Source organism: Pyrgilauda ruficollis, unplaced genomic scaffold (genome assembly GCF_017590135.1).
Source record: "Pyrgilauda ruficollis isolate IOZ18807 unplaced genomic scaffold, ASM1759013v1 scaffold31, whole genome shotgun sequence".
Lineage (NCBI taxonomy): Eukaryota > Metazoa > Chordata > Aves > Passeriformes > Passeridae > Pyrgilauda > Pyrgilauda ruficollis.
In genome coordinates, this window is record NW_024524489.1 from 2,407,472 (window position 1) to 2,433,946 (window position 26,475).

At 40.8% G+C, this 26,475-nt stretch overlaps 1 protein-coding gene across 1 annotated transcript; it reads right to left on the reverse strand.

Annotated features, from left to right (window-relative positions):
• Window positions 1–539: 539 nt before the first annotated feature.
• On the reverse strand, window positions 540–18,952 carry PAPOLG (poly(A) polymerase gamma). The gene is made up of 23 exons (XM_041474006.1): window positions 18,894–18,952; window positions 16,551–16,709; window positions 16,367–16,433; window positions 15,647–15,728; window positions 15,454–15,563; window positions 14,656–14,709; window positions 13,476–13,587; window positions 12,509–12,598; window positions 11,803–11,941; window positions 11,588–11,660; window positions 11,385–11,505; window positions 10,982–11,066; window positions 10,634–10,687; window positions 8,952–9,071; window positions 8,584–8,693; window positions 6,797–6,918; window positions 6,541–6,710; window positions 5,536–5,624; window positions 5,220–5,458; window positions 4,283–4,354; window positions 3,763–3,816; window positions 2,904–2,998; window positions 540–600 (listed from the first exon to the last, which is right to left on the reverse strand). The coding sequence occupies exons 1-23, from the start codon at window positions 18,950–18,952 to the stop codon at window positions 540–542; spliced, it is 2,337 nt and encodes a 778-aa protein (XP_041329940.1).
• Window positions 18,953–26,475: the final 7,523 nt, after the last annotated feature.

Below are 26,475 nucleotides of genomic sequence, written 5' to 3' on the forward strand. Positions count from 1 at the left end.
CTCACTTTCTACAGGACAATCAATTGCTACAGCCAAAATGTAGGTGACTTCACATTAACTGCTTCTTTGCTTGTACCTAATGAGTAAAACCACAGATGTTAACTCCTGCCAGGGAACTTCTTTGTCAAAGTTACTGACCAGACACAATTCCAATGCAGAGCCGCTCCTCTTGGAAGAGACTGAGATGAGGGACCCATGCTCAAGCCAGACACCCAGCAACCAGCTAAGAAAGCAGAGAGAAAAGAACAACGTTTGGAGGAAGTCTGATACCAAAGAGCTTCCCTCACTGAGTCCTTAGGCAGGAGTAACCTCCCTTTCAATCACTTCAAGAGAGGAGAACACCGAAGTTGAGTAAGTTTGAACTTTATTTACAAACAGCTGAATTCTAATCTGCAGAGTCCCGGGGCAGCATCGAACCTCTGCAGCATCCAGGGAAACTCCAGAACACTGACGTCACTTGACATCACACTTGACATCCTTATATGTCAAGACACATTAAGATAAGACGTGTAATTCACCAATGGATCAAGTCTGAGAAACTAGTAACCTAAATTCTTCCTGAATGTTCTTCTCAAAACCCTGAACATTCTTCTTAAAACCCTAAGAGTGAGGAAGAAAATAAAAAAAAATTTATAAAGAGCAATTAGAAGATAACCACAAAGCAAGAGCAAAATAAAATGATCTGTGTTAATGTATATCCATAGCTAGATTACTTTAGTTTGAGAATAGTTGCATAAGTGCATGTGCTGACATAGAGCCTATGCGAAAATCATCCCTTAAACAGTCTTGGAACACTCATGTGGAAGAATTTAAAAGCCTAGGAATATTACAGGACTGTAGTCTACTACAAAACACTTCCCATATTCCTTTTGCTGTTTATCTTATCACCTACTTCAGCTTTAGTTCCTTGAGATTCATGATGGATTTGTATTTACACAGGTGCTGAAGTTGTATACCTACTGTAACTGGTACACAGAAGTGACAATGTTTGAGTGCCACTGGTTTGGAACAGGTCACAAAAAGGAGGCAACCATTTTATAAACCCAAGGTGTAGCTCTGCTAAAAGCTACTTAGGTTAAAATTAAGAAACAGTACCCCTATTACTTAAGTCAAAGCCTTGCAGTCTAAGTTTTGGGGGTTTTGGAGGGTAGAAGGAAGAACAAGGCCTCAAACCCACTAAGGTCGATTTCTGAGGGATAAACTGCACTTGAAACAAGCTGGAAACCAGAGAATAAGGGATATAAACAAGTAGATTGTGATAAATGTAGCCATGCCTTCTCCACGGGTTTGGGATTCTAGCAGCAGAGGGAATGCTAAGGAGTTAAGACATGACAAGATAGATAGCATCTCTTATTTCCTTACAATCCTTCAGTCTCCTCACTATACTTAATGTATAGTGTGTTTAGAGCTCTCTCAGATTTGTTCTTTAAGACAAGCAACTAATTTTAAAACAATTCAGTATTGCCCACATATCAATATGATATGTGGACAATATTGACTTTGGGTGAGTCATGCAGTTTGCAAACTGCACAATGCAGAAGGCATTAAATCAAACCCCAGATCTACCAGAAAAGCAAAGCAGTGTTCCTGGTCTCCTCAGATTTACTCTAGCATGGCAGTTTAGTGGTGGACTTGGCAGTGTTAGGTTTACAGCTGGACTCTAACTTAAAGGTTTTTTCCAACCTAAATGATTCTATGACATTAAAATTCTGTACAACGCTTTTCTCTGGCACTGCCTTCCTCCCATCCCTTTAGAGTTGGTTTAGTTGTTTAGATTTTTTTAAGCAGATCCCATCTGCACAAAAAAATAAAAGAAAAAGAGACTAAAGATTTTAAATTTCACTTTGAGGATAGTTTTTTACAGTACATACAAAAATATTCTGGAAAAAACAACTTACAAGTTCACTTATGAAACCACCAAATGATAAAGAAATTACAATAGAGAAATAGCACAATACTTGTTTCATATAATCAGGATTTCTCCCCACCCCCCAAAACCCCTAATGCACTTAGCTGGGTAAGCAGTGTTATCAGTTTACAGAACCAGACTCAAGACTACGACAGGTTTTCATGTAAGCATTTAGAACAGCTTTCAGGGTTTATCTGAAACCACTTTCTGCAGGCAGCTTGCAGGCGGGCAGTAGTGTCAGGACAGCCTCAGCTGTTGCAATGTCCCAGTGCAGCTTCGCTGTGTGTTCAGAGCTGGGCTTTACTACCCAGTGACACAAAAAAACTTCTCAAGCCTCATGCTGGAGCAGTCTTGAGACAAAGAAAGCATCACATAACACAGCATGGGACATGTCTCTCTCATCTCCATACCTTGGTAGCATCCTCTGCTGCATTTCCTTCAACACTGAGCTCACGTACTGGCCTCCATGGGAGGCAATACCTGTGTAGTGCATGGCTGTGCAAGGCAGTGGGAAGCTGCGAGCCAAGGAAGCTGAGCACCATTGTGAGAGAAGCACAGGAGTGCGTGTGCCAAATGGGAAAATAATTGGAGAGAAGAACAATGCATGCACGTGAATCAGGCAAGCACAAAGGAATACAAGCACGCTCGTACACACTTGAAAACAGAATGTGGTTGCAGCAACTAATTAACCCTGGTGGTATATGTACATTCTGAATCCAAGGCACAGGACAGGTTGGTTTTCGTAGCTGTTTCAGCTGGTGACAATTTAGACTGTTTAAAAACTCCTAAAGGTAACTGTTACAAGCACATGCAAAGAGTAGTTCAAAAGGAAGCAAGCATCTAACAGCAGTATAAAAATCAGACCATGATTTTAACTGGTCAGTTACAGCAGGGCCACAGTAACCTTCTGCCTTTGTTAGTAACTACAACACACATTCAGAATAAGGACTGGTAACAAGTGATTATCCTCTTCACCTGAAGATCAACCACTTACCCATTAAGGGTAAGTTTGATGGATCTTTTAATAATACGAATGCTATTTGTTGGAACAGGAGATGAAGAATCTGGCAGTTCTTTACTGGAAAGCCTCTGTAACACACAAACAGATGCCACAGAAAATAAATTTAAAAAGGAACTTTAATTACTGAACTAAGTTAAAATTCATTACTTCAGAAGTAGGAGCAGATAAACCCTTTCCTAGCTGAATATAACATTCTTTGTGTAACATTGTTTATGTACCAAACCTGTATGGCCCAAACCCATTTTCAGAGAAGCCTTTTTTTTTTTTAACCACACCACTTATTTAATTACCACCATATCCAGAGGAAGAACATTTTCCCCTCTGCACAGTTATCTTCTTGCATGAACTGAGACCAGTATATGCCTGATGGGGGGGAAAATTAGCTGAGTTGCTCAACAGCACAGTAAAGGAAGATTGTTCTCATATCCATGGATCAGGAAAACAGAGTCTCTACTGTCTGGATCACTTCCAGTCTCACAGCCCTCCATTTCACAACATTCTACATGACACAGAGCAGTTAGTCACCTACAGACTTCAAAGCTTCCAAGTCTCATCACAGAAATCATATACTAAGTACTGATAACAGTACAAGAAAACCAAACCAGGACACAAACTCAGTGTCTGAGGGCATGGAAATGTAGTTTTCCAAGTTCAAAATTGGAAACTTCAGCTTTTGTACAGGTCATTGTTCAGTTATTTAATTTGCTGGAAGCACAACAGGCAAAACCCTACTAATCTTCAAGCCACCAAGTTTAATGGTACATAAATCTTTGTACATATAATGAAAACGCTAGCTCTGCTTTACCTATGAATACAAATGCACAATAAATACCTGTGATCTTGATGTGATCACTGGAATCTGCATGGATTTTCCATCAAGGACACCCTAAAAAAGCCAGAAGGGATTTGTTAGGCAGTATTGCCAGGCTCCTGACTGGGAGGCAGCAAGTTGTGGCAGTGAGGATACCTTAAAATCATACATGCATTAACAACCTCCACCCCACGGGGCGTGGGTTTAGGCATCCTGAAGCCCTAAAACCACACAGACAGTGGTTCAGGTATTCCAAACCTCACCAACAAGATCTCATCTTGATTTGAGGGTGTGCCCTCAAGAGTTTATGCCTCAGTAACAAGCACCATGAATAGCAAAGCTCTTTATCTTCCCTTTGAGAGGCCAAAGGATTTAGTCTTTACAGCAGTTTTAATTTATATCCGTGAATCAAATAGTTTTAAAAAGAAAATGTATTTTTGTTTCCATCAGTAAACATGCAGAGAATTTGTGTGAGGCAGTCTAATCACTGAACTATTGAGCTTTTCAGTTAGTCCACTGAGTAAAATCACTTAAAAATTACATTTTTTGCAGCGCTCTTCCTCCCATCTTGAGGGTATCCACTTTCTGTGAAATCGGAGTCCCACACGTTTAGCTGGAGGAACAAAATACACAGACTCAAAATAATTGCTGTGCTAAAATTCTCTTATTTGGGTACGGCTTCCAGTCAACACATTAAATGTATTAGGGGCCATTCCTCAAAGAGTATTTATAGAAGTCTACCATTACCCCACAGGAATTTCAAGCCTCTGAAAAAGCCCTACTACCCAAACCTTGAAATCTGTACTTGCAATATTCAATACTAGATTACAGTTCTACAAGATGATTCTTTTTAAGTGTCAAAACTCAGGGTTCTTTTTCTGGTTGTTCTTTGCCTGTGCCTCAAATCGGAGGTCAAGAACAGCTAACTTCAGGATATTTACACACAGGAATAAAACAAATGAAGTATTAATCTAGAAGTTCCACAAACCAAGATTTAACATGAAACTGCACACTATCATTTCAGAAGTAATGACCTATCGAGCAGGCTGCTGATTTCTAAAGCAGCACAACTATCAACAAGCACTCAAAAAGCATCTGCCAGAAACAGATTAGCTCATACTTTTACAGTCATAAGATTCATATCTTTGTTTGGAGATAGTTTTTTTCTGAATTAAGAACTGCTTCCAGATGAGACAGTTCATTCAGCAACTGGTCACTGCAGTGACAGGTAAGTATAGTAATATTTAGATACCTTGATACCTGATGAGAAGCAGTCATTAAGTGCCAGATCTTGAAAACATGTTAATAGTTATACATCATATTCATTATGATTACATTCTAGTACAACAAGAATGTAAACTTAGAGCCTCAAATCCTTTGGGGATGTATAAACGCATTCATTTTCAGTTATTTAACTTGTTCTACATCAGTAATTAATACTGCTTTCAACCCTCCTTGGCCTAGCCCCCGCTTCTTGCCTTTTCTCCATCTATGGCTTTTTGGGGGCATTCTCCCGATGTAGGTGGACGAGATACTTTAGAGGTTGGTGAAAAATGCTGCTCAGGTGAAGCGCTCTTAGGATCCGAGATTAGAGTCCCACTTAGTTTATGCTGTCCTTGCACAAAACACGTTCTGAGTTGACAAACCGTGTTATATCCTGGAATGGTGCAACCAGTGAGAGGTCCCGAAGTTCTTAGTGCAACTGTAGCCTCCATTTCTGTAGGAGACACCTGGCTTTTAGAGTTTGGCCACGAAATCAAAAACTACATTCCAACTACCACTTCAAATACATACTTGGGTCAGTCACAGGAATGCAAAGTCCCTTAGACGTGGATGGCTCAGCTACACTGTTGGCACCACTACAACTCTGACATTCAACATTTCTATAAAAGTCAAACACTTGAGTTATAAAATGCTAGTTTGTAAGATACTGTATATGTCATTTCCAGAATGTGCATGCAAGACAAACATCGACCTCCTTAGCCCCTTGTCAGAGCCCTATTAAACAACACAACCTCCCAGGCAACGCAGCACCAGACCATCATTTTGCTGGATTTCAGACTGCAGGTTTAAACTCAAGCATTTTCTTTGCTGAGTCTTTATGTGCTGATACATTTTCCCAGATTAGCCTACCCAGCACACTGCTGCTTTGAACCACTGCGTTCTGTTCTACCCAGATGCCCACACAATTTGCTGGTTGTTTATTTTTTTTTTTTTCATGTGACTCCTACAGTATCAAACATTCTGAACAGAGCAGGTATCACACATTTGGTAGGACTGGGCAACTACTCTCAAGATTAGGTATTCTTCCTGTGCTTAGGGATAAACAGACTTCCCAGGAAGTGACAGACATTTTACTGCCTGAGTTCTCATACCACTCCACTAAGTCAGCAGCAGCTCTGGTGTTTCTGACACCAAAATCGGTATGTCATTAGAACTTAATCTAATTGGCATTAACAGTACTTTTTGTTAGAGAGAACAGTCACTTGCACATAAAATACTCCAGCTTCAAGTTACCCACTAACCTGTGAAGATTTACATTCAAGACCAAATAATTTCCCTGGTGTCAAGTTCTCCATTCCTACATGTTCATGGATATTATTTAATTTTTTTTCAAGGATTCCTTTAACCTGGTCTCCTACCACATGCCCAATGGAGATTCCAGCTTTGTTCCTGAAGCTCTTAGAACCCTCCACATGCTTATGATCCACATAGATCCAAACTAGAAATCCTAGACTCATTTACAGTGTGAGTCAGTTAAAAGCAGCTTCCTCACAGTACCAAGGTTATGGCACTAACCTTTCTGTCTCTGCTGTAGAGATGTCCAACTTAGATATCTTATTTAACGAAGAGGAATTAGAGGGTGTTCTGGAATCTCTGTCTTGGGAACCATCCAAACAGCTTTCACCTAAAGAAGACCTTTTGCACTGAAGTCCACTATTATTTTGACTAATATCTGACACCCTTTGCTGAAACGACAGTTAAAAATTAAGTCTTCAAGTAATCATTAAAGCTTTTATTAAAAATTACCAGAAGCGCTGAATTTTTATTATACCTTCTTTCTTTTCTGTAAGGTTCCTGCTGGCAAAAAATAATGGAGTTGCTTTCTCTTCACATAAGTTGCCTCAATCTTCATACCTTCCTTTAGGATGTTGAGGGCACTGGCCTGCCTGTAAACTGACATCAAAAACAGCATTGTAGCTTAGTGGGGATGTTTGCATTAGTGCTGATCAGTTATATTTGGTTTTAGCAGCTATTTGAGTTCAAATTTGCATCTTTATATTCTATCTGTCCGAGGAAGCCTGACTGGATTTTAGGGACATCTGACTTAACAGACTCACCACAATTTAAACAGGTTTTTCTCAACTGCCTGCAAACAGCCTTTTATGCAGCTGGCACAACAGTTATTACAGAGTTAAGTCACGTTTAGATAAGCTCATCTAACTGGCCTATCACTGGAGCATAACTGGAAAGTCAGCTTACTGACACACAGAGTGGGAATCAAAGCAAAGATATGCAGCTCAAAGGCTTTCCACAGGAGACCAGAAGTGAAGTAAAAGCACAGGCATGAGCCCACACACCAGTATGGACAGTTTCTTCAAATGAAATCCAGTAGTTCGTATGTAAATGGGAAATAAAGTTCATTCAACAAAAGCCCTCCAAACTGAGCCTTCTATTCTTGAGCTCCTCAACTTGAAATTAATCTTTGCCCTCTAAAATTATTCTCTCAAAGTTAAGGCACATGGTAACAGCTCTCTAGCACAGAACTACTGGTCATCCCCATACGTGCCAAAGGATTTCCCACCTCTCAAGGAACAGCTTTTCTGTTCAATTCTCTCTGGATTCACATTCTACACCCAGCACATACCACAGGCTGTGCTTCATTAAAATAAGAGCACACAGCTACACCAACAATGTGCACAGAGGTTTTACCATTAGTTCTGCATGTAAATCTCATTAATATAATTCACATTTGCCATTGAAAGGTAGCACCACTGGATGTAGTGTGCAAGTACAGATAACAGTGCAAGTCTGAGGAAATCACCCTGCCTGGCTTGTAACTCAGATGAGAGTTTTGATGCATTTTTCTGTGCTTTTCTCATATCCCAAGTATGAGCTAAGGAGGAGGTTGGGTTTTACTGCTTTTACTCATGTCATCTGAGCAAAACAACACAGAAGTCATGCTGGTGCTATGGATAAACTCCAACAAACATTTACAGGATTTCACTGTTTAGAACTCTTTGTCCAAACACACTCGTCACTCAGAAGAATAGCCTGATTTATTTCCTTATTATTCTAGCATTACATAACACCTGCAATATTATTTTATTTCTACATCTATCAGAAGTAGTAACAGACTATGAACATGAAAATTTACATGCAAAACTGCATGTAGTTACACTGTGACAACCCAGCAACTTTCACAGTTCTGGGATTATCTTACACACAAACTGTCTTGGAAAAATACCATCAACAGCTCCTTTCAGAGCTTGACACAGTCACTTCCCACTTCCAAAGTTCAGCAGCTGACTACTGTTTGACAAATATAGCTACCCCCAGCAAATGGGCATCCCTGGGCTTCACAGCTAACTGTCCCCTACCAGAAATGCAGTTTTGTGAGGACTTATTTCACATATGCTACATGGTGTATGACTAACACACTTTTGTTTTAAGATGGCCTTACTTTGGCAAATGTCAACACAAGGTGTTTTTGAAGCTAATCTTTTGTATGTTGCTATCTACAGGGATATCTAAGAACAAAAGGAAGTACTTTGTGAAGCAACTTCCACTGGAATAAAAAGAATGACACTCTGCAAGTCTAGAGCAAAAATAGAGCCTTACCTGTATCTGTGAACGACTGTATCCCATGTGTTAGATCAACGTTAGTCTTTACTGCACTTTCTGCCTTCTTAAACACAAGCCCAAGAAACCACATTGATACATATCCACTCCTAAAAAGAGACAGAGTCACAAACCTGAGTTGGGTACAGATACCAGTTATTTGGATTCTGATACATTTTAGTTGTTCAGTTTAGAGCCAGTCCAGACTTAATTTCTCAGAGCACTCCTCCCTGAACTGCTCCCTTCTTTAAAAATGTTATGTGCTCAGGACCCTGCCAGAAACCTACTGAACCTCTCTCACCAACGAGCTGAGGGGAATGAAGATACAACTTGGCCAATGTGTACTTCAGAAAAGTAAAAATACTCACTGTTTATAGAGAACTCCATTGCCAGGGAAAGATTGTGGCTGCACGTGTGCAATAGTTATAAATTCATTCCTCTCCAAGTTTCCAACCAGCACACGGATTTTAGACTCGACGAGGCCAATCCTAATAAAAACAAAAGGTATTTTATTAATTCTTAACTGTTTCCAGCTCATCAGTTAGATGCCTTTTTGTAATACAGTGTTAAGCAAACAACAAGGACCAAGTTTTATACAGCTGAGCAGACACTGGATCTTTTAATATCACGTAAACACGCTGTAATTTGAGATGTTTCCAGTGACATCTGTGCTTTTGTTTCTAAAGACAGAGAAATATGTTTTACATACACTCTGCACAGTTCAGATACAACACTCCCACCTACAATGAATTATGAAAATAACAAGGAGCAGATCTCAGCACCTCTGGGGTGCAGCAAAACTCCTTTCTGCCACAAGGATCAAGGAGAACAGTGGTTTTGAAAAGGCTCAAGCACAGCTGTTCAAGTTACACCCAAGTAAAGATGCAATTCTTCTTGCAGATTCATCAGTGAAAATGTAAAAAAATGTAGTTATTTTAATAAACAAATCATCTAGTCAACACTCCCCTCAGAAACTTCCCTAAGAAATGAATCACGACCACGAGGGCTTCAATTTCAATAAAGTACTGGCATTTCATCCTTCTGCCTAAAACTCTGTTTACTTTAAAAGCAGTCAGAAATCTGTATGCTCTTCAAAAGCATCTTATGTTGATGAACAACAGATATGTTATCTATTTCCAAACCCACTCAAGAATTGGTGAACTAAACTTTCCTTTATAATAGACTGAAGCAAGTTTATCTTCTGCTTATCATTTTCCCAAGCTGCAAAACTGGAAAATTTGCCTCTATTTCTGCCACTGAAAAAAATATCAGCTCTTACCACAGCCAGAATTTCCCTTGTCTTTATTGTGAGGTACAAAGAGCTTTGTTCACTCAAGAAGATTTCACATTAAAAATTATTTGGCCCTCTGCCCATACATCTTGTTGTACACAGCTGTGACTGATATCAAGCTGCAGCTGATAAGATTTTTAGGTGAATATTTTACGAAGTTCAGATAAAAGATATTACCTATTAGAACTATTTTTAAACATCAGGCTATCTTTTAGAGATGGCACAAGAATTATTTGACTTAAGGCACAAGCCAAACTTTGAAATAAAAGTAAGGTGCCCTCACAATGGGTGTCTGTTACAGAGAGGGGTTTTGCTTCCTTACTTGAGCAAAGCAAGCAAAGTAAGTTTGTTAATTTCTTAACAAAGAAACCCACTGGAAAATGAATAAACACACATTACAGTGCCTTAATTCCTCCTCAGCATTTCCTCTTATTTCAAAATTCACAGTGACTCAGCACATTCACATGGGTTAAATAAGTGATTATTGGCAAATCTCCTTCCATTGAAGAAAAGTAGGTCTGGAATAGGCAGACTACACACCAGTGCAATCTAGTCTTTATATATTACAGTAAAAGTCTTTATGAAAACAAGTGTAAGGCTCTAGAACAGTGGTCTTCAAAGCAGGGAGGGAAGGGGGTATATTCCATGCCTAGTTGCATAGTTACCAGCTTTATTTGTTAATAGAATCAACAAAATTATGGTGCAACATTGAATTTAGATTCAGTTTTGCACTGGACCCACATTTAAATCAGCACTTACCAGTTTAGGTGATGCTCTTCTGTAAAGGCACTGGCAGTCAGCACAATGTAATGTCTAGAAGAAGAAAGGCAAATGAGTACACTAGCTCAAGATTTTATTCTATATTCTAAATATCAGATGATTTTTTTTTTTCTTAGTAGGAAAAATGCTGTGAGTGTCATAAGACAGCTTTTCCTATCTTTCCTATGCTTATACATACCAAAACTTATATGACTACTTCCATTTTCTTTAAAAAGCTCTAAACTGAAAAACATCAATACAATTTTCTATTTAGACCCCAAGTTAAAACTCATTATGCTAACCACTAAGTAAATAACTTCAAGTTCAGACAACAGATGTCATACATACTTGTACTTCTGAAAGAAGTTCAGTGGTTCAAAGAGCTTCGACCAGTCTGATTTTCCTTTGAGAATCTCATCTGTAACTTCAAGACCTACAAATATAGTTGAAAATCTTATCACTACTTTTTAAAAATCTCTTTTAAAAATTTTATGACTGTTTTTTAAAGATTAGCATGACGAAGTTTACACGATTGTAACAGTAACTGACAGAAGAAAAAAAGCAGGAATTCCCCTGACCAAATGCAGATCCCACAACAGCTTATTGGAAAACTGGTCCCTTGTTGCCTGCAATGGGCATTATTTCCCAGAGAAATCTTAAACCTAGAGCACCTCACTGAACAAAGCTAATTCAGATGACATGGTTTCATGGAGCAAGAGTGACACTTGAATAAGCACAGAATGTACTTTACCACGTTGGAACTCCTCTACCATGACTGCTCGTGTTGACACGGACACGTTGTACGTGGAGTTCTGCTGTGGATAGGCCGGGGTGATGATGGGCATCACGTGGTACCTGTCTGATGGGTTCACCTACGAGGTTACAACAGCTCTGTTTAGCACCAGCTTAGGGCAGAACAGAGTTTTAATGCTTCTGATTTCAATGGCTACCTACCCTAGGGTCCCAGACTGGTAAATTAAGGAAGCTCTCTTCAAGTCGTTTCAGCAATACTGGTTTTGGCCAATCCCTATAGAAGAAAAAACAATGAAGTGTCCATTTTAAGCTCTGCTCTGCAATTCAGGGCTGCATGGGATGCTGTCAGTGTACATCTTGATATAGATAATTACAAGTGTTACTTCTTTATGCAAATTAAAATAAACAGCTTTTACCATTTTGAAAAAATCAAGAAGAACTTGTTAACGAGAGTAGAGGCCAAAGCATTTGGGTAGAGTTGACATATTCTTGCTACCAGCATGGCCCAGGAGACTCCACCAAGAAATCCCATGATGTTGGAGTAAACACCACGTCCTGGAATGGATACCACACAGTTAGTCTGTGGTCTTTCAAATTTGCAGCACCAGCTGCACAATCTATAGAATACTTAATATATTTCAGCCTCCATGCCATTTATTTTTGCAGCGCAGCGAGGCCAAATTGCTGGTCCTTACAGTGATGAGAAAAAGAACCAGTACAACACCACATCCCAAAATATTGCTGCTGTGAAACTTGCTTGTGCTGCTACACCTACTGCTTCACTTCAGCTCCCCTTAAGAGAAAGGCTCTGCCATTCTCCTAGAACTTGCCCTAGCCATGTGGGCAAACAGGACTTTCTTATTCCTTTCACACTTAATTGGGAATTTTTATCATTTGTAGTCATGTTCCTGATAAGCAATGCAGCAGTGTCTCATAAGCACTCTCCTCTTCTCTGAGCTCCACCTCCACTAAAAAAACACATGGAATTTACCACACGGACAGACCATGGCTTTTAATTTAACAACTGTCATTTACATAGCAAACCAGAGCTGAGGTGCATCCAACAGCGAGCATGAGGAGCCTCTGCAAGGTTTGAAGGTCACAAGCCACCCTGGCACTCACGTTTTGCCCACAGTTTAACTGCACGGAGCGTGAGCCGGAAGTTCTCCAGATTGGGCACCAGGCGCAGTATTTCATCCGTAACCCTGCTGCCTGCGAGACAAAAGGTGAAGCACGGGAGTTCCCAGTAACAGGCACAAGTCAGCTGCTCCTACACAGCACCAACAGATTACAGCTTATGGTTCAAGTCTAGGAAAACAGGTCTGGATTACTTGCTTTGTATTAAATCATCGATTGCACATAACCTTCAGCATCACTTTAGGTAAGTGGTGCCCTCAGCAGCTTTGTTTAGACTACAACTAGCAAATTTTAAATAAAGCCTCTCCACAGGATGTTTTGGCCATAAACTACAACCCAGGAAGCTCCAGCTCAGCATGAAGAACTTTACATGGCAGGGTGGTAGAGCACTGGAATGGGTTGCCCATGGGAGGTTGTGAAATGTCCCTCTCTGGAGGGAATCAAAACTCACCTGGACACATTCCTGGGTCAGCTGCTCCAGGTGACTGTGCCTTAGCTGGGGGGTTGGACTGGATCATCTCCAGAGGTCCCTTCCAACCCTAAATATTCTGTGATTCCAGAAGCTAGGTTTCTTTTGACAGCCAGCAACCATTAAACCAATTGGTGCTAAACATTGAGCAAGTCAGACTTCAGGTATTTTAATTCCTTTTTTTTTTTTAATGAACGACCTTGTTTATCCTTCATACATTCTTATCAAGTGCCCTACTTAGTCATCTGAATTTCTGGGGCAAGCTGGAGCACCTGCTCACAAACCAATCAAACAAACATGAGACACAAGTCTATATAAACACACAACTCCTTGAAATATCTAAATTTAGGCTCACTGTTCGCCTCCTCAGCACTCAAGTACACTGGAGATCAGTTCCTGCATCTTGTACAGAAATGTGGGCTGTGCCATGTGCATTCTATGCCAATTTAAATGTCCCTACAAAGGTGTGCAGAACATGCTCACCATTCAGGCTCCGTATGCATCTTATATCCAGGCTTTTGAGGCACGAGTCATCCCTGAGATCGAGATCATCAGAAACCGTGGGCAAAGAGAGCTTTGCAAACACGAGATCAATCTTCAAGAGAAAAAGGTTCAAACATGACTTACATTGCAGCACTGTTTGCAAACAGGACACTAGTGAGGGACACTTGGTCATTCACGTGGCTAACATTTGTATTTAGAATTAGGAGACCACAGATAAATATTTATTTGCCAGAAAACAAGAAAATTGCTCTAAGTTCTCTATTTGTTTACAAAACCACCTCTTTTTTTAAGCTCGGGAAAGGAAGGGGGTTTTTTTTTTGAAAGCTGAAAAGATTACTCTAAACTTAGAAGTCCTATTAAAAGGAAATTTTTAATTAACCATAAAATTAAGATAAATTAAAATCACCTCAACTATACTTCAACAAATGAAAAAGCATTTTCTTTATGCTGTAAGGCCTTAAGGATCTGGTTTGTAGTGTAACCTGAGGCAAACAAATTATTCTGTGAATGTCTGTACCAGACAAAGGCCACGAAGAGGTCCTTGAATAAGTGTCTTCATGATAGCAAATACCAAGCACTAACTTGCTTAGGTATTACAGCAACTGGGTATTATTCTATACATGAAATGTATTCCAGATAGAAGGATTCCTGCAGCTGACTCCTGAGGCAGGAGTCCAGTGAGTAGTTTTACTTTTCATTTTCCATGTTGTTTGTCTCACAGGGACTTCATTTTTGATTTGCAGCAGAAGACCAGGCAGGTGATTTGTGCAGGGAACCACAACAGAAACACCCCCTGCAGAAAGGGAGCTCTCGCCAGAGCTCAGGGGAGTCAGCAAGGACACTGCCTTTACTCCCACTCTGCACATCCTTGGGAGATAAATGCCACCCAAGCAGCCTACCCTGGTCTGCAGCATGGGTTTAAAAAAAGATGTCACTCATGTTTCCACACCTGCCAGGCTAGCTAGGGGCTTATTTTCCTAGAAGATCCCATTTTACTGCTTCTGGGATAGGTTGCAGTCTGGCTGTTTTATTACAGTTCCCTAAATATGCTGCAATGTACCAATAAACTCATAAAACCCTGAAAAAGTTATCCTACTCTAAAGCAAGAAAAAAAAAATCTTCAAGGTGAAAAAAACCAAATAAAAATTAAAATTCTTACCTCAATGCCATCAAACTCAAATTTGATAACAGGTACATACGCATCCTCAATGGCCTGTGAAGGAGAGGATATCTCTAATAAGATATCCTTTTGCTACTTTAAAGTGTTTCCTATACTATGATAAAGTACAGAATTTATGCTGAACTACTCAGTACAAAGACTGAGCTGCTTCCAAACACAAAAAATGCTACTAACTCTCAGGCAGGATAGCACTATTATGCTACCAACACTAGATTTTATTAAAAGATCTTATTTAGGCAAGAGATTGAGAGGCTGATCGTGTACTGTAACAAACAGTGCACAACAAACCATCGGTATCAGTGGCTGTAAGCCCTTCCTACACCCAAGGTGAAAACACAGCTTCCAGGGACAGCCTTGCTTTTTGATACAGCTGACTCATTCCCAAAACACAGCGAGGGGAGAGGAACCACAAAAATTATTTTGTGATGTGCTCACTGGGGAAAGGAGCGAAGAGCTGGACAGCAACATTTTCATGCTGCATAAACTAGTATATTAGAGGGTACTCAAAACTGATTTAATTTTGGCTTGTAAGACATTTACTACCAATAGCGAGGGGAGAGGAACCACAAAAATTATTTTGTGATGTGCTCACTGGGGAAAGGAGCCAATAGCTGGACAGCAACATTTTCATGCTGCATAAACCAGTATATTTTGGAGGGTACTCAAAACTGACTGAATTTTGGCTTGTAATACATTTACTACCAATGCAAGTCTTTAACATTTTACAGTCTCTTACTGTAAAATTTACACAATCTATCAAGCAGAGAGTTTACTCACTCTCAGGTTTTTTACTTCCTCTTGATTCTTCAGTTTTTCAAAGAATGACTGAAAAAAATCTGATCTTTCCACGTGACTGGGAGCAACACAAAGAGCATCTATGTCTGAACCTGCAGAGAGATTCCATGTCTCCTGTTACTGTTGGAAGCCACTTTCCAACATCAGAACTATGACCAGGCACTGAAAGTACTACCTTTGGTGTGTACTCCAAGTCTGTAGGAGCCAAACGTAAATATTTTGCCACCAACTTGTTCTGTTATTGAAGGGGGAAGATTCTGTGGGCAGAAGAGAAAGTTTAAGATGTACATTATCTTCTGTTCAGTTTAACTTGCATGTAAGTTATTTAGAAAAACTGTAACAGCCTGTGTAAGCAATGTCTTCTCACTCCCTTACATTTTAGTTTACTAGGTTTTGATTCTGTTTTTCTGAAATAAGTTGAGCTTGCAACTCCTAAAAAAAGATTATAGGTGATGTAGCAGTACTTCTATTAATTTATACAAATTAAGACCTATTATTAGACTTCCCTGCAGCAGAGGCACATAAATTAACACAACCTAAGAGCCATTCAAAGGGCATGTCTAGAATCATAATTCCAATCTAGACTGAGTGCTGTAGGCTGTCTGGGTCAAGGTTAGTGCCAATTCTACCATCTTTCTCATCCACAATGCCTTGTTTTGGCTTTGCTACCATCTACAAGCCAAGTGGCTGAGCCAATGCAGGAATTTATTCAGTTCCCCAAAGACTGTGAGATCTTGATCTTGAAACATCTTTTATAACTTATTTCAGTGGCAGTTACTACAGCTCTACTTGATATTTAAGAAGTTAAAAGCTGAACTTTAGCACAGATCCCAGGAGCGTAGCCTTTAATTCAAAAGACTTCAGCTGTTTTGACAAAAGCAAAAAAACCTCTTACCTTGCTTTCAGCAAGCTCTGAAATCCATTCTCTGACAAAGTTATTCAGTTTACCAAGAACAGTTGTCCTGTAAAGAAAACTCATGCTAAGTTTGCTTAAAAAAATAAAATAAAAACCCCAAAAAACAACAAACAAAAAAAACCCCAAAACCCCAAGAGGTTAACTAATTTTAGTCTTGTTATACCTGTGATAGAGTTCTTCCTGATCCTCAAACACCCCAAATGGCTTCATTGCTTCAATCAGCTTCTGAGTATGGATGTGGTCTTTGTCACTAGGAGGAGCCAAGCTAATTGGAGAGGTAAGTCCATAGTGCCCTTGAGGCTGGTTCTGCTGCCTGGAAGTACTGAGAGAAAATACAGGAATGAGTACATAAAACAAGAAAATCTCATTGGAAAACATCCTTTAGCTTACACTTCACAAATCCATTTCTACCCTTTTACCCAGTGTTAAGAGAAAGGAGGAAAAAATCTTGCTTATCTTTTTAGAACACTTGACCTCACTTAGAAGTCACAGCTACTTTTAAAAAAAAGCACTTATGGATGTAAGAAACCATCCAAGATGCTGCCATCTTAACACAATTTATTTGCTTGCTCCAGCCCATCAGAACTGATCACTGGGAAATTGAAAGGTTTGAAATCCAGCAAGGACAACCCTACAGACAGCACAAGTTTTGGACATTTCAATTTCAATTTAAGGATATTCCAAACAGCTTCCTGCGATCACCAAACAAGACAATTATTTAAATTCCTTTAATTGAACGTTTTTGTTAGGTTTCTACTAGTTCAGGAAGGGCATTGTAGTTGATTGTAAAGGCATATAGGTCTGTTAAACAGAGTTGATGCAACAAATTTGGTGTATTACTATATAAACCCCTTGCTTCAGAAAGGGGACAAATGAGAAAAAGCACCTTATTTTGCATTACCAGCTGAAACAAGGAGAGAGGAAGGAGTGGGACTGGAGGTAAAAATGGTGCTTAATGCATCTCTAGAGATACACCAGCACTAGAAGGGGGAGACACCCCAAAAGGTCTCATCATGCTCATCAGGGTCCCTAAGGCTCAAGGGATTAATTGTGCCATTATTTAAGCAGGATATTTCCCTCCTTCGCATACATGCAGCTTCAAAGATCAGCTGGGTTAGGCAAGAGATATTTATACCTGTTTAGGGTACCTGACCCCATTCTGGCTGGAACAAGATTAGGGAATGCCCAAAGGCAAGCTTCACCACTTGATTTTTAAAAAGAGGTTATTGCACAGCTCCTTATTTCTAGTTGTTGCCTTTACTCCTCTTAAAGGGATTTCCCTCTCTTTAAGAATCCTTATGCAATTACACACAGAGCTTCTAGTCACATAGGCTTTTTTCCCCCCTCTTTCCTCTCTCCAAGCCTGTTTTTCAAACTTTCCTCTCTGTGCTTTCCAAAAAGTTGGGGGGGCAGGTATTAGGACTGTAGTGCTATCAGCTGGTGTCCCCAGTCAGAAAAGCTGTTTATTTACAAGCCTAACTAGGCCTTGACCTAATTTACCTTGTTTATAGACATTGACAATTTCCACTTCATAAATAAAAACATCCATAATGAATATTTTCCTTCCCATGATATCATTTTCATAACAAATACAGGAGGAAAGCCTGCACTTAATTGCTGTGCATTACAACTAAATTAAAACACCTACAGCAGCAACTGCTTCCATGTTTTATGCATTGCTTGCATTGTACGACTTGCACTTCATAAAGTCTGCACAGAACAAGGACAGGCTTTAGACTACAGCAGCATTTAAGAAGTTTCCAAGGTACAAAAAGGCACCACCTGCCTTTCATTGCCTCATTCTGCCTACAGATAATACAACTGGAGACTGACGCAAAGCACAGTATCAATTAGATAAACCTAATATCATTAGCATCAAACATGTTTATTTTTAATTAAATATTATTCATATAAAGTTCCTCTAGTCGACAGCAGATATTTTTCAGTTGCTTACACATATTACTGATAGTTTGACCTCATAACTTAATAGGTGAGGGAAGCAGCACCTGGAAAGTTTCACTGAGTGAAACTTTAAAGAATTTGTTGCCCCTTTTGGAGTAACAAATAAATGAAGTCCTACTTTGCCCTCTCAAGCATATAAGCACATAATTAAGGGATTTTATGGATCCTATATATATATATATCTACCTATTCACCCACCAGCCTTCTGTTTAAACCAGAATCCTGCTGCGCTTTAACATTTCGCCAAACTTTGTTACAACCCGTGCACCACAGCAAAGACCAAAGCAGGTGCCTGGTCTCGTAAACCACACTTTTACACAAAAAAAGCCATCCTAGACGGATTTATTCCGTGTTTTGCCCCTTATTTTCAGCTGCCCAAAGCCTCCAGGCGTGTCCCCCCCACACGCCAAGCGTGGAGGGTAAGCCACACAGCACAGGCCTTCAGCCATCGGAGCGGGGCAGAACCACCCGAGCCCAGCTCCTGAGCCACCAAAACCAACAGCAGAGCCCAGGCAAAACAAGGAAAGAGGAAAATCCCCACCACCTGGGACCTTCAACGAAGGGAGCCCAACTCCACCCTTCACCGCTGCCGCACCAGCTCATGCTGCGCGGAGCCCGCGGCCGGCTGCGGCCAGCTCAGGCTCCCGGTGCCCGTCCCCAGGCTCGGGCGGTCACTGCTCTCCTCCGCCGGGCTCCGCACGACGCGCAGCCCCAGAGCAAGGCGCAGCCCCGTTACCGCCGTTCCTCGCCGGCCATTGCCGTTGCTTGGCGACGGCGTCGCCGCCACACGCGGTGAGACCCGGGCGAGGCAGCCCCGCCACCCGCACTCCACCATTTATTTCAACCGAGAATTCCTCCCCTCGGGCGAGGGCGGCTCCGGCCCCCGCGGCCCCGCCCGCGCTTCCCGCCCTTCTGCACCGCCGCCCCCTTCCCGGCGGCCCCCGCGCCGCACGCCCGCCCGCCCGGCGCCCCCTGGCGGCTGCGGCGGGACGTGTCCCCTCACGGCGGCCCCGCCGTCCCTTCAGGCTGCAGCGGCGTCCCCGAGCACTTTTGGGGGGCGGTGTTCCTTCCCTGTGGGTGATATTCCTTCCCCGAGGAGGATATTCCTTCCCCGAGGCGCTGACAGACCCGCCGAGGCCGGGCTAGTCCCCCGCAGCCGCGCATCGCGCCCTCCCTCCCTCACACAGGGCGCTCCCCTCCTGACATGCCCTTCCAGAAAGGAGGGGTAAAAAAGAACGGGAATCGCTCTCGAGTTAGCCTCCTGACAACTTCCCGGCGTCACCTTCCAGAGAGGACGGGTGAAAAAACCCCCAGGAATCGCTCTTGTATGAGTTTATTCTCACCCAGTAAGTGCAATCCCTTGACTGCAGCTGCTATTGGGAGGATTTAACACACATTTCCAATGGCAGCAAAAAGCTTTGAGGATTTAACACACATTGCCAATGACAGCAAATAGCTTTGAGCATCCAGCACAAGGTGGTTAGGACCATACCTAATTATCACAGAAACACGGAGTGGTTTGGGTCGGAAGGCACCTTGAAGATCATCCATTTCCACCCCTGCCATGGACAGGGATGCTTCCCATTATCCCAGGGTGCTCCAAGCCCCAGTGTCCACCCTGGCCTTGGGCACTGCCAGGGATCCAGGGGCAGCCATGCCACCCTCACAGGGAAGATTTTTCCCCTAATATTTAATCAAAACCTACCCTCTTTCAGTCAGAAGCCATTCCCCCTTCTGTCACTGTAAACAGCCTTGCCTCATCTTTCCTCGAAGGTCCGTTCAGGTCACAATTATAATAATTTTGGGCCAACACAGCGCGTTACAAACTGAGTATTAAATCAGCCAAAATACCCTGAGAATATAGCATTTTGATGACAATTCCCCACTCACATTCAAGTCTGCAAAAAGTTAAAAAATCAAAAGCATAATGTTTCTGTAAAGTTGAGTAGATCTTTGGAAAAAATGTTGCTTCCTGCTGCCCCGATGTGTTGTTGCATCACAGCTTTTCTCTGAGATTAGCTCATGATTTCTGTACTTTTCTGAGTTGTCTTTAACATCTTTTTTGAGGTAAAAAAAAAAAAAAATATTATCTTGCAAGATGCTTTGAAGAAACACAACTTTTGTCCTGAAATTTTAATAAATTAACAAAACAAATGTACCTTTAGCAGGATTGTCTTACCCACCCTACTCAACTTAATGGGGAGTTGAAAATTATTTTATCTATTAAGCATTTGCATGATAATGTTTGTGCTAACATTTCAGTCTTTGATATGATTGATGCTTCTGCAAGGAGTTATAATGGTGAAGAGAAAAAAAAAATCAGGCAAATTTATTGAGAGCTTTTGTTGAACCTTTAGCCAAGAACTTTTTATTCTCAGAAATCCATTAGGGTATTCTGTAATATTTTATGCTCCTCACAACAATACTGTGATCCTACAATCAGGAAAACTTGTATGCTGCTTTTTTTTTTCTTTTCTCTCAGGTTCATATCCCTACGTAGTGCGAAGAAAACACCTGCCTTTATTTTTTCCTGAGTTTACAAGGCAAATTACCCAAATTTAATTTTTTTTAAACCTGAAACCTATTTCTGCTGCATGCTTTAGTACCTCAGTAGGAGCTTTGCTTACCCACAGATGTGATGGGAGGTTTTTAATGGAGAAGTGATACTTTCCTTTAAATCACCTGGGACATTGAGGAAAAAAATTAGCAGCACATCAAGCACAAAAATTTTTCTTCAGGTGCCACGCTAATATTAAATGGAAGTGAAGACTAATCGAGCTTAACCATCTTCAATGCTCAGCTAATAAAGAGGAAAGGCAGGAGGTGTTTGAGAAACAGAAAGTGTTAAAGTTAGAGCACAATGGTCGGGTGAGTTCTTAGAGTGGCTGGAGCTTGGCTTCACACATAAATTTTTTTTTGTGAAGAGGGACAGTGCTGAGGAAAGCAATTAAATAGGGTTCTTAGGGAGTTCATTAATTTTATTTTCCAGTGTTATATGAGGTGGCTGTGGACCAGCTCTTCTGTGAGTGGTTTGGTTTTGGGGTTTTTTTAACAGAAAATAAGAGTCTCCTGTTGTCTGCCATTTATTTAGTCTAGCACTAGTTACTACTAGTTATTTGTTTGTAATATATTCTGTGTTTTCTGCCCACATAACTGCCACGGTTTTATCTGTAGCAGTGACTAAACCGTGTCCTGTTCCAGAGTGTACAGAGTTTGAGGGCAGGTTGTTTCAAGGTAGTGCTTTCCTCTGCTGGACGTGTTAACTTTTGTGAAGCACCTGGGTTGTAGAAATGGCTAAAAACAAATGTTGTAGCTGGTGTTCTTTCTTGGTGGGTGTCTATGTCATGCAGATAGCGTTAGCTTGAGAGGGATGTGAATTGGGGGGGGATGTTTGGGTTTGTTTTAGTTTTTAAGTTGCTGCTGCATTGTCAAGGAGTCAATATCCTTCTCTGAAGTAAAAATGAGGTGATATCTGAGTACCTTCAGTCTGCTAGAGGCTATTACTGAATTATGGAGAGGTGCTTTATAAACTGTGCATTTTCACATGTCAGAGTGTGTAGATGTTATTTTAATCTAATCTGTGGAGTTAATGATGTTGGCCTGATGTGGTTTATAAAGCGCTTGTGGGAGACCACGTGTGTGATGGACTTGTGGAGTTTGACAGCCTACTTATTCCTGGATAAAAGAAGTTGTCTGTATATTCCTTATAATCTGGCTGTTGTTGTTTCTTACCCCTTTTCCACTTGGGTCCATTCAGGTGCCACCCTGTATTCTGTAGGGAATTTTGCTTGTAAATGCCTGTCCCTTTTCAGTGGGAAGTGGCAACTTTGTTCATTTTTCCCTCTTTATCAAATAAAATAGCAACAGGTAACTAGCTCGTTTGGGAGAGAGAAAAACAGTTTTTGAAGTGCTTTGTGATTATCACATTTCAATGCTATAAGATTTTAATGATTAAACATAAATGAGCCTAAACAGATTTTTTTAAAGCCATCTCTGAAGAAATTTGGGGTTTATGCATGGAAAGCTATGTACCAGATGCTGCACCTGACACTCTGCTTCAACATGTGAAATATGCCTGAGAGGGAGACTGCTGCAGAGAAAATATTTGTGTGGTATTAAAATATTGTCCACATCACAGAAATTTATCAGAAAAAAAAATAGTTTATTCAAACTTTGTATTTGTGCAGAGGATCTTATCTGTGTAATGCGCTGTATTTCACTAGAGAGATTTTTGTCAGCAATAATTTGTATATATACATTTAGGCTCTGATGAATATCAGCTAAAATATGGAATTCAATTCTGGAAAGCTGCATTTTGTAATAAATGTTCCCAGGATTCACTAATCTATCACGTGGAAGATCTATGTTGAGAGATAACACTGGAACAGCAGAAGGTGGGGTTACTGAAAACAGGTCTTGGATGGATTTAAAAAAGTGGTGGCTGAAGGATTTGAGTACTTTGTTGTGGATTTGGGTTTTTTTTTCCTGTATTTTTCAATTTCATCAATTTACCAAGGGGCTGGAATGCTGAGAATTGTAAATGCATAAAACATTTTCTATTTTAAGCCAATCCTAGCTGCTGCTGGAAGACCAAGCCTGCCTTGGAGGGCATCCCTTTGGGACTGTACTGTTCCAGTGCTACTTGTCCTCCCAGGCTGGACATGTTCCTAATGCTTGTGAGCTCCCCATATGGGCCATTCCCAAGGATTCCTGGTAGGATTTCCACATGCCCCTGGTGATGAGCCAGCAAAATGGAACCTCTGCTTTGCTTTCCCAGGGAAGTTTTGAATGCTGGTGCCCTTGATGTGGAATTCCCAGCGCCCTTCCCTGTCCACCAGGAGCAGAAGGCTTCGCGGGACCTGCGGAGGCTCGAGGTGCAGGTGCAATTGTCACCAGGAGATGGACGGGTCACTCCCTGGCTTGGCTCCCAATTGCAGCAGAGATTAATGCCGGTGTTAGCCGCTCCTAAAACAGGTTAGTTAATGGGAGCTAACTGTGAGCTCGCTGAAGCAGCACTAATCTCACTCAAGTGTCTGTCTTTGATCAGCTCATTCTCTCTCAGCAGGCCGAAAAATAGCCACAGGACAGGAGTGCTCGGTTTACAATCACCGTAATTTCGCTTTAGGTTTGTCTTTAGCTGTTGGAGATTAATGAATCAAAAGGGTGTTTAAATTTACAACCAGTTCTCTTCTAATCACTTGGCAGTATTATTTCTGGCTGTTTTCTGCTTTGATTACCTGAGCCAGTCATCCAAAGGATGCTGCTGTTCTGCCATCTGATAGTGGGGTACAGCTTTAAATGTCTGGGAACTGCTGAAATAGCAGAGGGTGTTCAGGATTTTTTGCTTTTCCAGCTGTTTCCTAAGCTGTGTATTTGTTGCAACCAAGTCCAAATCCACCATCTCCCTTTCTTCTTCACTCATATTTGCCCATGAAACAGTCTTTTTTTGGTGGAGACTGTGTGTTTGGGAATATTAATTTATGGGGAAGTGTGGATGATTTTTTTTTTTTTCTTTTCCCACCAGCACGTGTCAGTTGTGGAGGCTGTGTGTTTGGGAATATCCATTTATGGGGAAGTGTGGATGGGGCCTGTGATGCTTAAGCATGAGCAAAAGATCTGCTTAATAAGGTCTAAGGATGATAGTATTTGGCATAGGGAATTGTAGGTTTCTTCAGTTTCTTGGGGTTTCACTCTCAGGGGAAACCTTGTGTGGTGAAGTGTTCGCATGTCCCATAGAGAGCCTGGGTGTTGTGGTTCTGTAAAGATTTTATTTGAGCTCTGGTACCCTCCAAAACTACTATGTGCATAAAATTTCTTGCCCTTTCAGTTTTCCCTTAATGTACTTCCATTTGGGGAGGAAAATTGAATGAAAACTGCACTTGTAATTTAAGTTGATCCCTTTATAACAAAAACAATGATCTCTGCAGCTGCACCTGAAGAAGAAAAAAAATCTTATTTGGTGGTATAGGTTCAGAAAATCTCCTGGGTCAGAAATAGTTGCTGGGAAGGTGTTGCCCAAATTTAACAGGATATGGCTCTTGTAGTTTTTTCTTCTGCAGACTCCCTTCATTTTGCAGGTAATATTTGTGTTACAGGGGTACTGAAGAGGTGTAACTTGTTATTGTCGAAAAAGTATTTTCTCTGACCTGAACAGAAGTTTCTACAGACGAGTATCTTTATGAAAAGCTTTACATGGAGAGCAGACAAGTGTACTTTTTCATATTCTTGATCTAGGAAGAGAACAAACCTGTTTAATCTTTGCATTTTTCTTTGCACCTCTGATGGGGACACAAGTCCTTGGACAGCTGCTGGTGTGCGACACTGGTACTGTTCCAGTTCCATTATAGTGTGAACGTGGCTGTGAGCCTGTTTTTGAGCATTAAAGCCTGATGCTAATACCCCTGATACACCATCCCTTATCATGTTGAGGAGTCTTCTTGGTCATGAATTCATTAGTTTCATGCAGAGATCGTATATAATTCTGATTGCTGCTTGCAGGGAAACTTTAAAGAGGGGAATGGATACTGATAATTACAGTAACACCTCAATTGTATGTGCGAGTGGGGAGAAATTCTCATATCCATTAACCTTGCAGTAAAACTGTTGAAGGGCTTTATCCCCTCACCTGTTTATATGCGGTGGTGTTCAACTTCATGTAGAAACAGGAAAAGAAGGCATAAGTAGGGCTCAGCTTCTTAGAGGACTTGGTGATTTTGGCACTTGTATCCAGTCTGGTGCATTTTTCACAGGCTTTCTTTGTTGTAGCTGATGAGGTAAACCATAGATAATTGATAACAGCTTCTTTTTGAACAGTTGTTTAGTCAGGGAATTTATGTGCAAGGTAAGCATGGAAGCGATGCTTTCTTACAAGTTTTTAAATAAACAAAAGTTAACTGAAAAAGAAGAGGAGGTGAAGCAGAGGAGAGTGACAAGTAATGGGCTGAAAAAATCATTAAAAAGCAAGAGGAATATTATAAAGCTAAGTTACTGTAATTATGTATTTATGTGCATATCCTTTAGGACTTCTTGCCTATCTGTCTGTGTACAGGTTGATGTGCATATTGAATTACTTCTGCCTTGATGACTGGCAAACAGACATAGAACAAAATTAATAGTGCATACAAATATGCAAGTATTTCCTGACAAGTTGAATTTTAAAAAAATTAACAAATTTTAAAAATTTAAATTTTAAAATGTTTAGTATGTTATGTATTGTCGTAGCTACAGGTAAAAATTGAGTGAGAGAAGAGAAAGCAAGAGACAAGGAAGTGAACAGTGGATTAGATGTGCGTGATGTTCGTGACAACTGCTTTTAAATGAGGCAGGCCAAGGTCTGCCTCGGGAATACAGTGCTGGGATGGGTGTTCCAGTGTGTGGGTGAAGTGCTGAAATCTTGTGGAGCTCCTGACTATAGACTCATTCTTGGGTGCGTTGGCTCTCTTAAAATACAAAGGGTTCCTACTTGGGATAAATGGAAATTACTCCTGGTTTTGGTTTTCTTTATGCTGTATGAAAAGAAGAAAATGGCAATTGTGCAAATAAGCCCCCACACTGTCTTTATTGTGCTTTCATCTGCCTGGTTTCTCCTGAATAATGTATATTTGGTCCTTTTTCTATTAACTAATTTCACTTCAGTCTGAAAGTTTCCCCTTTTTTTGCTTGCTGTTTGAAGCAGTGGAATAAAGGGAGATCTTCACAGGGAAGATTGCTGTAAAGACTTCAGATACACAGGATTATTGTTTTCTGAGATTATTGAAAATTAATTTACAAGGAATTTCTTGCCAGATATGTTTTCCATCTTTGAAGCACTCTGTTTTCCCTGGGGAGCCCTTATTTAATTGATGTTAGCCAGGTACAGTAACTCCTTTCTGGGATGGCTGAGTTCACTCTTTAAGTAGAAGTCTCTAGGTGTTCTTTGCTATTTTACACAGGAATATTTAGTTATTCCAGGTATTTAAGAAATAATGCTAACTTGTGTGAGGTTGCTGTTAGTTGTGCTCTCATCTACCAAACCTTGGGACTATTTTACCATAAAGTGAAAACAGGGACAAGTGTGATCTTGGAGTCACACTTTAATCTTTGTAATGTGCTGGTTGTTTGCGGAGATGTTACAGGAAACTAAAGCC